General features: G+C 39.6%; 1 protein-coding gene across 2 annotated transcripts; it reads left to right on the top strand.

Moving 5' to 3' along the window:
• Positions 1-4797: 4797 nt before the first annotated feature.
• On the top strand, positions 4798-10147 carry LOC139976095 (beta-1,3-galactosyltransferase 6-like). 2 transcript variants are annotated; one of them, XM_071984530.1, is made up of 2 exons: positions 4798-4972; positions 6262-10147. In XM_071984530.1, exons 1-2 carry the CDS (start codon positions 4882-4884, stop codon positions 7278-7280), a joined length of 1110 nt encoding a protein of 369 aa, XP_071840631.1. In that variant the 5' UTR covers positions 4798-4881; the 3' UTR covers positions 7281-10147. The 2 variants fall into 2 exon arrangements, with proteins under 2 accessions (XP_071840631.1, XP_071840633.1); XM_071984532.1 differs by lacking the exon at positions 4798-4972 and adding an exon at positions 5087-5230.
• Positions 10148-14038: the final 3891 nt, after the last annotated feature.

Here is a 14038-nt window from a genome sequence, read left to right as displayed (position 1 = left end):
GTTAGCAAGCTTGCCAATGATAGTGAATTCCTTACGATCTTCCCAGCCTATAGAAAATAACCACCAGAGTCCCCTGCTTTGGCCAAAAACGGGTGATTGAAAATCTACCAGAGTTGATAATGGTAGCCATACTGAATGCTCATATGCAGAAATTAAACGCACAGTGTACCATTTCAGTGGTCAAGCTAAACTTGTCTTCACACACAGGAAAGTAGTGCTGGCCATTAGAGCACTTGTGTTTACAATCACACAGGCATGGGCGGGATTACGGGGGGGGCAAGAGGGGGCATTTGTCCCCCCCCACTTTTTCCCAGACCTTAGTTCACTTTTTTGTCGTTTTTGCAGACAAATGTTCACAACCCTAATCGAAATTATTCCCCCACAACAGCTCTATCAAACAGGCCTATTTGTCGAATCTAAGTCGAATATGTGTGTAACATGTAGCATGCAGAATAACTGGAGCTGGAACTAGCACATGGTTCGCAGCACAGGTTACGGAATCCTGGAGCTAACACACTAGCGATTCAATTATGCATGTGATGAATCCGCGACATGTGCTACAGTGCTAGCTTCAGGAATTGATTTTCAACGTTGCTGCTCTACTGAAAGCGTTGAATAACTAAATCCAGAGAAACGATTTACGAAATCCAGATTTGCATATTGGGTATATCAATAATTAAATTCAATACACTGACACATGACACCCCCCCCCTTCCGTGTCATTCAACAATATGCAATGGCAATGCCGATGCAATTTCTTTACTGCTCGAAATCCTGGAATGATGCATCTCAGCCAGTACTATGAAATGAGCCGTAAATATTGCTCCATGTTGCACCTAGTCGCATTGTAAAATCGAAAAAGTCACCCCGCCTCGACTTCAGTGGCGACGGAACCGGTGGACTTGAGGGGCTTATCCCCCATGAAAAAGTGTGGGGGGGGGTAAAGGTATGTTCAGCCCCCAATATTTACCAAGTGCTCCAAGAAGTGGGGACCGCGGGGAGAATTTCGAAGTGGGTGCTGAACATTTTCTTGATCGGTCCAATGCACAATATACTAATAATTTTAGGGGGAAAGAACTGTCTAGATGCGATTTATTGTTACCAGAGGTGTCATTTTTGCTGATCTAGGATTTCCTTTTTGTTTAAATTTCGACGCGCCGCGCCAACTGATGGTGGTGCACCGCCTAAATAGTGATAAGCTTCAGTTGTACATCACCATATAAGTTCTTCTATCCGTCCTCCCTAAATTTACACCCGTTCATTAATTGTTTAGATGCAATTTAAAGCCTATATGGGTGTTATTTTAACCGATCTAAGGGTACCTTTCATCGAAAATTTCGACGCTCCTTGCCAACCGATGATGGCGCTCCGCTTAGATAGTGACGTATAACAAAAGTTGTACATCACCATCTGACCATATGTTCTACTTTCAATCCTGTTCAAATTTTTAAACGATAATTAACTATCCAGTGGCGTCGCCAAGGGGGGGCCAGGGGGGCACGTGCCCCCCCCCCCCTGGAAAACCTAGTGCCCCCCCCCCCCCCATCTGAGATTTGGGTTGGTAAAAAAATATATGTATATTTTGTTATATTCAACTCCCATCATCTGAGTTGGTTTTCATAAGGACAAAGAAGCACAGAAATTCGTATTTTCTTCAAATGAGCTGCGAAAATATGAAAAAGTTTTTCCCTGAACGTCGGGTATCGAAGTCGTAACCCGCGCCATCACAACAGGTGTCGATATTTACATTGAATGTGTCAGTGCTCACGCCATACCAGCGGATATACACGTCCGCTTCGCGAGCTACATGACTGTGAGAAGGGAGGGTACTGTAATATGTTGCCTTGGTCTGAGGTTGACAGGTTAGGAGCTGACGAAATGTGAGAATGTGAGGGTCCGCAGGCACCATACTTGCCTATATTTGTGGACCCATATATTAACCCTGTTGTGTAGGGGCTGCAGAGGTCATTTGAGGTCAGATGCTTGTAGGAACAAATGGCGAATGTTCACACCTGCATACTGAGCCATACTCGATGTGTGATCAAACTTTGGATTGCATGGTGAGATCCCTGATAGGAGCCAATAACGATGCTGGAAACTGTTACATCTTAATAGATAATGGGCGAAAACGAGAAGGACAAGAAAGGAGTCGGGGGTCATGCACACATTAATTCAACAAATGTAGGTTCTATTGATAGGGTTAGGCATAATATCGACAGCATGTGGTTCATATCCTCTGCAAAATTCTGCGCCTTGTTAAAATCATTACCTCAAAAATAGCAATTTCTGGAGATATCTTCAGATCGAATTTAGCATCAAATGTGGCAGCATTTTGCATCCAGCCCATCCTCCGTATGCGTAAATTTTCCAAAGGGGAGGGGGGCAGTGGCGGCGGATAAGGGGGCTTGGGGGCTCAGCCCCCCCCCTCAATGAAAAAGTTGAGGGGGCAAATGCATGATAAGCCCCTCAATATTTACCAAGGCTCCGAAACGTGCATCTGCCCATTTTCCAATGCATACTTGCCGATCTGTCCGATGCACACGTATACTATATAGGTGTAATAATTTTAGTAAATGCTGGGGGCACGTCCCCTGGCTATAGACCACATTGTCACCCCAACCGCGTCTTCACGCCCCGTGAAAAGTGGAAGCAGTAAGTGTGAGCACCGGAAAGCGCAACACAACTTCGTCTTAGGCCAATGGCTTGCTTCATTTCAGCCAGTTCTCCAACATCCCCTTACTACACTCAAAAACGTCTTTGCGAGTACACTACGAGTAATAGCTACTCTCTTAAAACACCATCGAATATACAAATTACAATGTTTTTACAGACTTTTACGTGCAATCTGAGAAATTGCAGGCTTGAGACCCATATTTTAGGGCTAGGTATTCGCAGCATAAAACACTCGGGAAGTGCCGTTTCCGGCCATCTGGGGGTTTGAAATACCCAAAATTTTCTTGTACGCTCCGCGCCAACCGATGGTGGCGCTCCGCTTAGATAGTCTCTACACATTAGCCCCCCCCCCAATAATTTTCCCGTTCCGCCGCGCCTGGAAGGGAACCCCCTCCCCTTAGACCCCCCAGGACGGTGATGTGTATCCACTTAAGTGCCCCCCATCAAATGCTGGTGCCCCCCCTGTGCCCCCCAGACTGGAAAGTCTGGTGACGCCACTGTAACTATCTAGATACAATTGCAGACATGAGATCCATATTTCAAGGATGGGTACATGCAGCTAAGAGCACTCGGGAAGTGCCGTTCCCGGCCATCTGGAGGGTTTGTAAAGCCAAACAGGCACGTAGCCAGGAATTTGCCAAGGGATGGGCGAAACTGTAAGTTCCGCATTGCAAACTATCTAAGCGTAGCGCCATCATGGTTGACGCGAAGCGTACAAGAAAATTTTGGCTGTAAATGCCTCCCAGATCGCCGGAAATGGCACTTCCCATGCCTTGTAAGTTGCATCTTAGCATTTTCTCTTTTGAAAATACTAGCGATATCATAAAAACCTTTAAAAATTTTGTAAAAAATATGCTCAAGGGGGGGCGGCCGCCCCCTTCGCCCCCCCCCCTTGGCTACGCGCCTGAAGCCAAAAAATTTCTTGTACGCTCCGCGCCAACCGATGGTGGCGCTCCGCTTAGATAGTCTTGCGGGCAGGTTCCCCCCCCCCCCCCCCCCACTTTAACGACTCAAATCCTGCCTCTGCAAACAGGTGACTGGTCAATCAACTAGGTGTGCTCAAGGATGAACGCTAACGACAGCATTTGGGGTATATAATGCTATCAGGTAACAAATTATTAATGCTCGAGTGAATTTGAGGAGGACTGTTTTTCTATGTGCAGGCTGTCATGTTTACCAGTGGGTAAGACAGTGGACCAACTGTGAAAGTGGATTCTACCTTTGCGATGAAGAATATAGTGGAAGCATCTTAGGGTAGCATACTCCATGTAATTTTCCTAGAAGGTGACTTAGAGGTTTGCTGTATTCACCCCAAATATGCTAGATATTTCAAATATGGTCACCTTTGGTCAAAAATCTTAAACTGTTTTTATTACAACCTTGGAGGAAATTTTCCTCACTGCGACATGAAGTCATCTTGTGTGTTACTTAAAATTGTCTGAGAACAATTTGAAGAGTAAAGACCTCCAGGAAAGTACTTTATGAAAACTTCCAGCAGTTATAGCATGCTATAATTTGGGGCCTATACTGAGTCGACTACCTTTAAGCATCACAAAATTGTCACAGTAATGTGGTGTACTTGTAAGTCAACTTTTCATCTCAAATGTGTGACAACTTATGTCACTTTTTATCTCAAGTCTTCTACAAATATGTCTCAAAATTTTGATGTTTAATCTCATCATTGTGACGATTTAGAACAAAATTTCAACTATTTTGTCCCTTTTTTTTTTTAATATTGACAAAATAAATCTAAATTCGACGGATTATGAAGAAAATTAATTACTTGATTGTACATAGTGTGCTATCACCATCAATGATGAGGAGTATGAGTTATGGGAAATTCGAGAATTTTTTGTCGGGACAAACAGATTTTTGTCGGGACAAACAGAGATTTTTGAAGGTGCAAAGTGCCAACAACACATTGATTCAACCCTTCCTCCCCATCTCCGTCGAACATTTGTACGTGAGCGGTGAGCCACTGCCTGGAAAGTGTATTTTACCATAAAATCGTTTACACACAACAGAAATGCGTGCGATGGTTCGGCGTTCCATGCTTGTTCGGTGATGTTTCGTCTGAGATGTATTTTGCTGACAGGCAAAATAGTCTGCTGTTTGAGAAGTGTGCAAACACACATGGACACTACGTTGACGTTGCTATATACGCCTACATCAGGGGCTACCATTGCCTACGCGAAAAAATACCGCTAGATGGTCGTTGTTATCATACAGCCAAATGTCAGGGCAAATGTGACAGAAATTTGGATCAAGGTACCATCATTATCAATCCGCACTAGATCAGGTAAGTGGTTTTTGCTTTAAAGAATTCGGACGAGAATTTGTTGAAGTGCCGGTTTGTTTACTGCCTGCGTGGAGCATAATACAAGAAACAGCTGATCGCTACTAATATGGACACAATGTAGCCTAACGTCAGATATCCGGACGTTGTTCAACTCCAATTGTGTTACAGTTTATGCACTGCTACCTTGTTTGCATTTGAAGAACTTGCCACGTTGTTAAAGAGTTAAATTGTGAAGTATGAAATTGTAGAAACTATTAAGTAAGTAGTAATCCTCAATAATCTAGATTTTAGTAACCTAACCAGGCTAGACATACCAACCTCCCTCCACTACCTTTCAAATCCAGTGCATGCCACTACAGCCTAGGTGTGGCTGCAAACCATTGTTACAGTAGTGTTACATCACTAAGACACTTTCATCAGTATCTTGTCCAAAGAGTAATTACAGTGGCTCAAAGTTTGCAAACAAAGCACTTTGATCCGACTTCCAGGCCATTAATGGCCAGCACAATCAGAAGCCCTTTGGAAAAAGTACATTGAAGCCCTTCCTTATTTGTATGCAAAGTGCATGTAGCTCATTAAAACATGCTGAATGTGTAAGCTATTCAGGATTTGATGATCTTCAGAATGCTTAATAGTAGCTGTCTAACCGATATAAAATGCAGTGGATGGGATGTCTTACCTACTGCATGCTGAAGTAAACAGCATTATTAACACATCCATGACTTACCCAGAATGATACACTGTGCCTGATGTATTTCTGTGCAGCAACATATTTGACTATTGCCAAATGTAATGTCAGTCAGTTGTGAATTGTCTCATTTAACCCTCCTTAATACAGTAGTTCAGAAAAATTTGAAGGCTCATTTTACTGAGTAAGAAAGTAAATCTTAAAAGCAACTTTTAGCATCATGAGCGACATTTTTATCTCCTTTAATTTACTCAAAATAAATATGCTACAATGTCTATAGTACTATATGCTAGATTTTAATTTTATGACTAGACACAAGAACTTTATAATTAAGTCCCCCTACCCTTCCCCCATTAAAGTTCCTCACACTGTCCTTATTTTATAGTTAACAAAAGAATAACTTTGCTGATTTTGCTCAGTAATTTACTGTAGAGCTACAGTAGATTGCCGATGTACACAGTTGCACTATTTTCAATTGCAGAAATACTGAAGACTGACATTGTTGTTTAAGAATGTTTTTAGTTTATTTAACACATTGATGTAACATACATACAGTACCACCTCTAATAAATAATGATTACCTCTTCCTTCTTCTTGATAGGTATGAACTACAAAGCCCAAAGAAAGGTGGGCAGAATGGTCAGAACCACAAACCCATTTCTCATCATCATCCCAGGCCTGTCTTTCATTGCAATCTTCCTGTACCTGGCGAGATGCAATCCTTCCGGTGGTCAATGTGCCGGTGGCAATGACCATCAAAGTGCCGACATATTTAGCCGGGATGATTCAGCCATTGTCCATAAGAAATACAAAGCATCTCTCGTTGTATTTATTCTCTCTGCCCCGCCTCTCCTGACCAGGAGGGAAGAGTTACGAAACAATTGGCTACAGAAGCAAAATAAAGATGTCATGATCAGATTTGTCTTAGGAACGGCGAAAGTCACTGAAAAGGAATTTGCAGAGTTAAAGAAAGAGAACGACAAGTTTAAAGATCTCTTATACTTGACCAACGTCGAAGACGCTTTCAAGAGTCTAACCCGTAAAGTTCTGGAAATGATGGTATGGGCCGACAGTAACGTTGAATTTGATTACATGCTTAAAGTGGACGACGATTCCTTTGTGAGACTGGATGTACTCCAGAGAGAACTCGAAAGCAAGAGTAAGGTCAAGTTATACTGGGGATTCTTTGATGGCCGGGCGCATGTCCATAGAAATGGCAAGTATGGTGAAGCTGACTGGGTCCTCTGCGATAGATACATACCCTATGCTCTTGGAGGAGGGTACGTCATCTCATCGGATCTTGTTCACTTTGTCGCCAGGAATGCTCCGTACCTCAAACTTCACCATGCCGAAGACGTCTCCTTGGGCTCATGGCTGGCTCCGGTCGATGTCACCAGGGAGCACGACCCCAGGTTCGACACCGAGTACAAATCACGAGGCTGTCGGAATGTGTATATCATCTCTCATAAACAGAGCATAGAGAGCCTTAGAAATAAATGGCAGCATCTGCAAAGTACTGGTAAGATGTGTGAAAGTGAACAACAACTCAGACAGTCTTATGTTTACAACTGGAATAAATTACCCTCGGAGTGCTGCGAGCGGGTACAGGGTGTGCCTTAGGGGGGCACCTGTGATGAGAAGTGTACTGCTAGGATTCTAGAACCTTGGAATGACCCAAGCTTGCAACAGAAATGAACCTTGCATGTATTCTACACATGAGCAAGTCATATGAAGCTACCATCAGGTTAATACTGTTTGGGTTTTGTGAGATGATTTGTAACTTAACAGAATGTCAGGTGAATAACAATTACAACATGATTACATTGCAAATATACCTGTTAGAAGCTGAGAAAATATCTTGGTACTGAGAGTTAAACTGGCAATGTTTCTAAGCTGTCATTATGTTTGTGTACATCCAGGAACAGTCTATATCTACTTATTTTGAAGTACATCACCTTCAACAGAATTATCTGTCACATACCGGCAAATTGGACTTACCTCATTACTGTCTGTGGTATGAGATCTAGCAGTTGTGATCCCAAGCTGACATGCATGGACATACTGTACCATCACAACCCTAATGTGAGAACATGATATCTCAAGAAGGGTGATGTTGACAGATTATCATAATTAGTTTGTGTCCCAATTTAACAAGTGCAAGGATGATCCAAATTATTGTTTGTTGGTGTCATCAAAGATCATTTGAGGTAAACGGAATGATGCTAAAATGAGAGTCTTCAAAGTGCTATCTCTGTTAAAAAATTCTGATCAAATCAATCCCTTACAGCTTTGAAAGTTTGATTCAGATTTTGCTATATGGCACAATATGCGATAAGAAAAAGCAAGACCAGTAAAACATGAAATTTATTTTACTGCGCATATTTTTAACCTTTGTCCATCAGAAGACCTCAGCCAAAGGTCTGATGGTTATCATTTCAAGTAACTTATTTAGTTTGACAATTAATGTGACATTTATGTCAAAACAAACCCTCTTTAACAAAATTCTTAAAGATTGAAACAGCTCCCTTCAGATATGTGGAAGAAACGTGCTTACAGAAGAGTAGCAAAATTGGTTACTTGAATGTTGCCTTTTAAAGACTTTGAAGACTCGCCCCAAACCGCGTGCGGCCATCTGAAAAAGTTAACTTTCCGTTGTTTGCAAGTGACGTTTTGTTCGTGTCGCTACAAAATGCAGACAGTAATGAAACATGATACCTTGTTACCTTTAGCGGGACCTGAGATGTCCTTCGCTGTTTCGTGTGTACACTGTGCTGTGGGTATTGACGTAGCTGTATGTATTGACTGTACACTAGTGTCTAATTACTGATGGTAGCAAGCTGTGTGTGTATTTTCTGGGATCGATGGGTGGTGTCTAACACTTCTGTTACACCTCATTCCAAACTAGGTCAGATTACCGGCATTAGACGTTTCTTTTTGCGCGAGTCTTCACACCCTTTAATTTCCTTATAAGGCAAGTACAGTAGCCAAGTGTGTGAAAGTCCTCCATCTGGTTAAGACTTGTTGCATCTTCCAGCAGTGTTTTGGTCTTCTTACTTTCTTCACTTAGTCTCTACTTGCATGTTTTTTCTTCTCCATCTTCTTCTGTATTTTTTTTATATTTTTTTTAATTCTTTGTTAAGAACTTTCACATTGACTTTATGCAAAATTTCAGGGACAATATTTTTGGATGTTACTTTAACTCACACGATTTGACATGCTAACTTAAACGTCATCATGTTTAAAACCTTTCTGTTAATATAATAATCTGATAGTCGCTGAAAAAGATTTCTTCATAGTTTATCAATGATGACCCAAATTGGCAAATTCCTGCAGGGTTTCATTTTACATGTCAGATTTTGGGAAAGAAAAGCCTTGCTTAGTATTAATTTCAGCTTGGTCATCACTCCTGGTAGTTGTCATGACTAGGTCAACCCTGAAAGTATTATATTAATATATATATATAGTTATGGAGAGTAATAACCCTCTGTGGCAAACCATATTAATTACTCATAATTAGTTGTGGTGTGTTTAGTATTTGTTTGGTTACATCAAATTTAGATCAGTAGAATCAAACGGACTGAAATACTGTACCAAGGATTCAAGGTAAACCATTCAAGTTACAGTAGCTCAATGCAGTTTACCATATTAAAGGACAAAGTTTTTTTTTTTTTTGGGGGGGGGGGGGGAGCACCATTTTAAACTTTGACACAAACATTTGCATCTTCATCCAGTTACACTATTCTGTATCAAACTCATCAGACTTAGTTGGAAATATCACAGTAATATGCCACTTTTTGTTTCAGTAATTATTGACATAGGCGTAGGAGGTGGGGGGCTGGGGGGGGGGGGGGCTGAAGCCCCCCAACCAATATTTATTGTGAAAATTTGGGCAATATGCTGAGAATTATTCGGGCATATACTACAAAATAATTTGCAATGTGCTTTTCAATGGTTAGACTGATATTATTATCATGATTATTGTAACAACTTCCCCAATAATTATAACCAATATGGAAGGGTAATAACACAGCAAATGATTGTATGTTATTGGCATGTAATGTAATAACCGATGCATGCCTATATGATATGCACATTAAAATGTTGAACGTTTTGGTTATATTTTTCGGGCAAGTAGTTACAGCCCCCCCCCCCCCCCAAATCAAATTGGGCTCCTACGCTTATGATTATTGATGACAGTTTGTATTTTCCCTATTTAAGCCATCTTTTAATATCATGGGTGGTAAAGGTATTGTCTTTAGTCCAAAACTTGATTATTGAGTCATCAATGTAAAACTGGAATGACACGTTTTCATTTCAAAACCACTCCACTGTTACAAGAGTAAAGACAACAATATATCCATAGGTAATAAATGTACTGCAATTACTGAATACCCTTGATACAACTTATTATTCTCATAAGTTGAATGTCATTGCCATGTTAATATTTGAAAATATAATTTACTTGTAATGTTCAGAAGGAATTGAGTTAGTAAATATAAAACTGTGCTTCTTTTTTATAAGGATTCTGTTAGCAAACAAGGTTATTATACTATATTTGATCAGTTGGAAGAATGCATTGCAATGAGAAATGGTAACTTATTGCCTCATTTACCAATAACTGATATTTGTGACTGTAATGATTATCTTTGGTCCAGCTATGTCTTGCCACATTCTGTAAACATGTTTGTTAAACAGCAATAATACAATAAATATTCTATTTTTGCAGATAAACATCACAGTGTTTATGTTATGTTTTTAATGTACAACATTCCATCCATTGTAATAAGTTCACACCATTAGCTGTGATGACATCATATGTGCAAGTTTAGAATATGTTAACTCACACTGACGTACAACAGTCCTGTTAATCTGACCCATTTCACACAAACTTAGGTAACTTTTAAGTTACGATGTCCGAAGGGAAGTTACGATGTCAGAAGGCTCAGTAACTTTTGCAATAATTATTATGTTAGCATGTGTGTATGTGACAAATAGCTTGCAAAAATATCTCAACAACCACAAGTTGAATCAATGTTTTACTTGGTAGGTAGATGCCTCATGACGTGTAGGTGTTCCCAAATGTATGTAGGTTCCCATCTCTTGAATATTAATGAGCTGGCGGGGCTTAACGTGAAATTCTTAAAATGTCAATGTCTCTTTTACTGTATGTCCGATATAGTTCATATTTGGTATGGTGATGTAACTACATAGTGAGAACATGTTCTCTGCAAAACAACAATTGTACCTCACTTATATTCAAGAGTGGATGGTGCTTCATGGGAAATCATCAAAAAAGCTTGTAAACATGATATCTCAAACACAAGTTGAATCAATGACATACTGTACTTGGTAGGTATAGATGTCCCATGATGCGTAGATGTGCCTTATTGGTTTTGGTTCCCATCTCTTGAATATCAATGAGTGGGCAGGGCTTAACATTATTAAAATGTCTCTTCAACCATATGTCTGATTTAGTTCATTGTTGGTATAGTGATGTAACTATGTATACTAAGTTCTTTGCAAAATAATTTTTACCTCATTGATATTCATGAGTGGGTGAGGTGTAATGGGAAATTGTCAGAAACAGCTTGTAAACATGATATCTCTACAAATACTAGTTGAATCAATAAAGGGTAGATAGATGTCCCATGATGAGTAGATGTGCCCTATTGTTCTTGGTTCTCATCTCATGAATATAAATGAGTGGTTGGGGCTCAACATAAAGTTGGTTCATGCTGGTATGGTAATGTTGGTGCATAACAAGTATTTTTTGACTTTTTTGTCATTAATATTCATCAAATTGCAAGAAATGCCTTTAAACACAGGACAAGAACCAAATGTTGTATGGTTTTCATCCTTGGCATATTAAATTTGACACACTACATTCATACAATCAACCATGTTGTGCTAGTGTGCATATCATGAATTAATCAGTGAACATACAATTCTTAATCAGATATTTCTGAAATTCATTAGATTTACACATGTAAGCCTACTTGCAGCATGCAATGTAAATATATAGATACATGCTTATGAGATCATAAAATGTTGACCTCATTAATATTCATGAATGTAGGCCCTATATGTTTTTATACTATATTACGATAACTATTCCTGGTACCCCCCTTTATATGTTGCCACATCAGTCAATACATGATCCTCTTCATTTAAGTGTGCACAAGTTGAATGCATGAATACTAACATGTATTGCATACCACACCACGAATATCATGAGGTATCGGAACCACTGAAACGTTTTCATTTCCTGGTTTCACTATATTTTTGTTCATTTGACCCAATTGACCAAATCCAAATAATTCAAAGCCATTGACTGCCTACAAATCATATAAAATCCCATTTAAACAAGATAGCAAATTCAGACCTATGAATCCTTTATTCCAGTTAAACAAATTTAAAGCAGTTTTATGTGTGGAAACATGGATTGCTTTAAGCTTCGATCGCAGGTTTACGAACTTCATAAAGATAAAGGGCATTCTAACAACACTTGGGTTACTTTACTACTACAGCAGTTGTTCAACCAAAACCATCATTCATTTATATCCTTTGGCACTTGTAACTAAACTTGATTACATCTTAACAAATGAAATTGAACATCTAAAATAAAGGGACCTTGAAACGTTTATATCTTGTCGAGGGCAAACGGAATCTACGCGATGTTATCTGTGGAGGTGTGAGAAGCCCTGATTAGTGGATGAGCTTGGTACATGGTTCCATCTTTTTTGGATACAAGACCTATCTTCTCTGTACTGAAGTCAGTGTCTGAAAATGTAAACACGATTACTCAAAAAGTACATCTTCTAGTTCATACTTAGTATGTAGATCCTCCTATGGTGAGTACAAGAATCCTATTGGTGGAGGTCAAAGGTCGTTTGAAGACAACAACTATCAGTCTGAAAACCCTGTTAACACATGTTGGTTGCAGTCCATAGATGATAATCAAATCCCTGCAAGTAATACAAGAAACTTGTGGAGTCAACAGAGGTCAAAGTCTGAAAACCTTGTGAAGATAACTCCAATTTACATCTTGGTTTGAACTTCACACTTTTGTATATAGATCCTGCTTTGTGCATACCAGAACAAGGTTGAGGTTGGTGGAGCTCAACAGAGGTCAAAGTCTGAAAACCTTGTCAACCTGATGACACAAAAGTAAACCTTACATGGATGAAGTTAGTACTTAAAAGGCAAGTCCACTGCAATGCAAGGACCATAGGCCTACTGCTAACTTGAAATTAGTAATGGTCATCACTTAGAAAGCTTCGTGGCCTTTAAAAAGGGTGTGAAGACTTGCGCAAAAAGAAACGTCTAATGCCGGTAATCTGACTTATTTTCGAATGAGATGTAACAGAAGTGTTAGACACCACCATCGATCCCAGAAAATACACATGCACAGCTTGCTACCATCGGTAATTAGACACTAGTGTACAGTCAGAACATGCAGCTACGGTCAATATCCACAACACAGTGTACATAGCAGCTATGGACATCTCAGGTCCAGCTAAAGAAAACAAGGTATCACGTTGTCTGCATTTTGTAGCGACAAGAGAAAGATTTCACTTGCAAGCAACGGAAATTTAACTTTTTAAAGATGGCGGCACGCTGTTTGGGGCGAGTCTTCTATGCCTTTAAGCTAAGATCATGTTTAGTATCTGTTCTCCAAGGGACTCGTGATGCACATTTACTGTAATATTGTCATACAGCGTGTCTCGATGTAAGGGGACTGAGAGTGGATCAGTTACGTTGTTTGGTTTTGTGCCAAGGCTATATCTTCCGTGACTGTTCTTAAAAACAATTAGAACCCTTGTTTGCAGTATTATTGCTGAATGTTTTCATACAAAATTTGACAAGGAATCACTAAGCCAGTTGGCTTTCTGGTTTTGCTCTGCTAAGTTATACAGCATGGAAATATGAATTTTGCAGAGGAAAACATTCCGAAAAAGTAAACAGTATGCTCCTCTTAACTGATCTTTAGAGAATAGAAGAATGGATTTCTATATTACTTCACATGAACTTCCTTATTTTCTTACGAGAGAGACATACTTCTAAAATTTATTAGTCGAATCTCACAGCAAAATATTACCAAACAAATCATTGCAATGTAAAGGGACAATTGTATTTAATATCAAATTTGTACCTTCATCTCATACGGCCAAGTAGTAATCCTCAAAGAATCAACTTAGGCAAACAAAATGAGATGTTACTTCAGAGACAGTCAGTAAATATGAGAACAAATATTAACAGACTACTCTCCTTACCCCTGGCAATGCATATTTCAATAAATCATACCAATTTTATAAGAAAAAAAGGATAACCATGTGTAAAACTCAAAACAGATATAATGCATAGCAAATGAAAAGGAA

This window comes from Apostichopus japonicus, chromosome 11 (assembly GCF_037975245.1).
Source record: "Apostichopus japonicus isolate 1M-3 chromosome 11, ASM3797524v1, whole genome shotgun sequence".
In the NCBI taxonomy this organism is placed as follows: domain Eukaryota; kingdom Metazoa; phylum Echinodermata; class Holothuroidea; order Aspidochirotida; family Stichopodidae; genus Apostichopus; species Apostichopus japonicus.
Note: the sequence above shows the minus strand (reverse complement) of the source record. Positions and strands in the feature narration are given on the sequence as shown.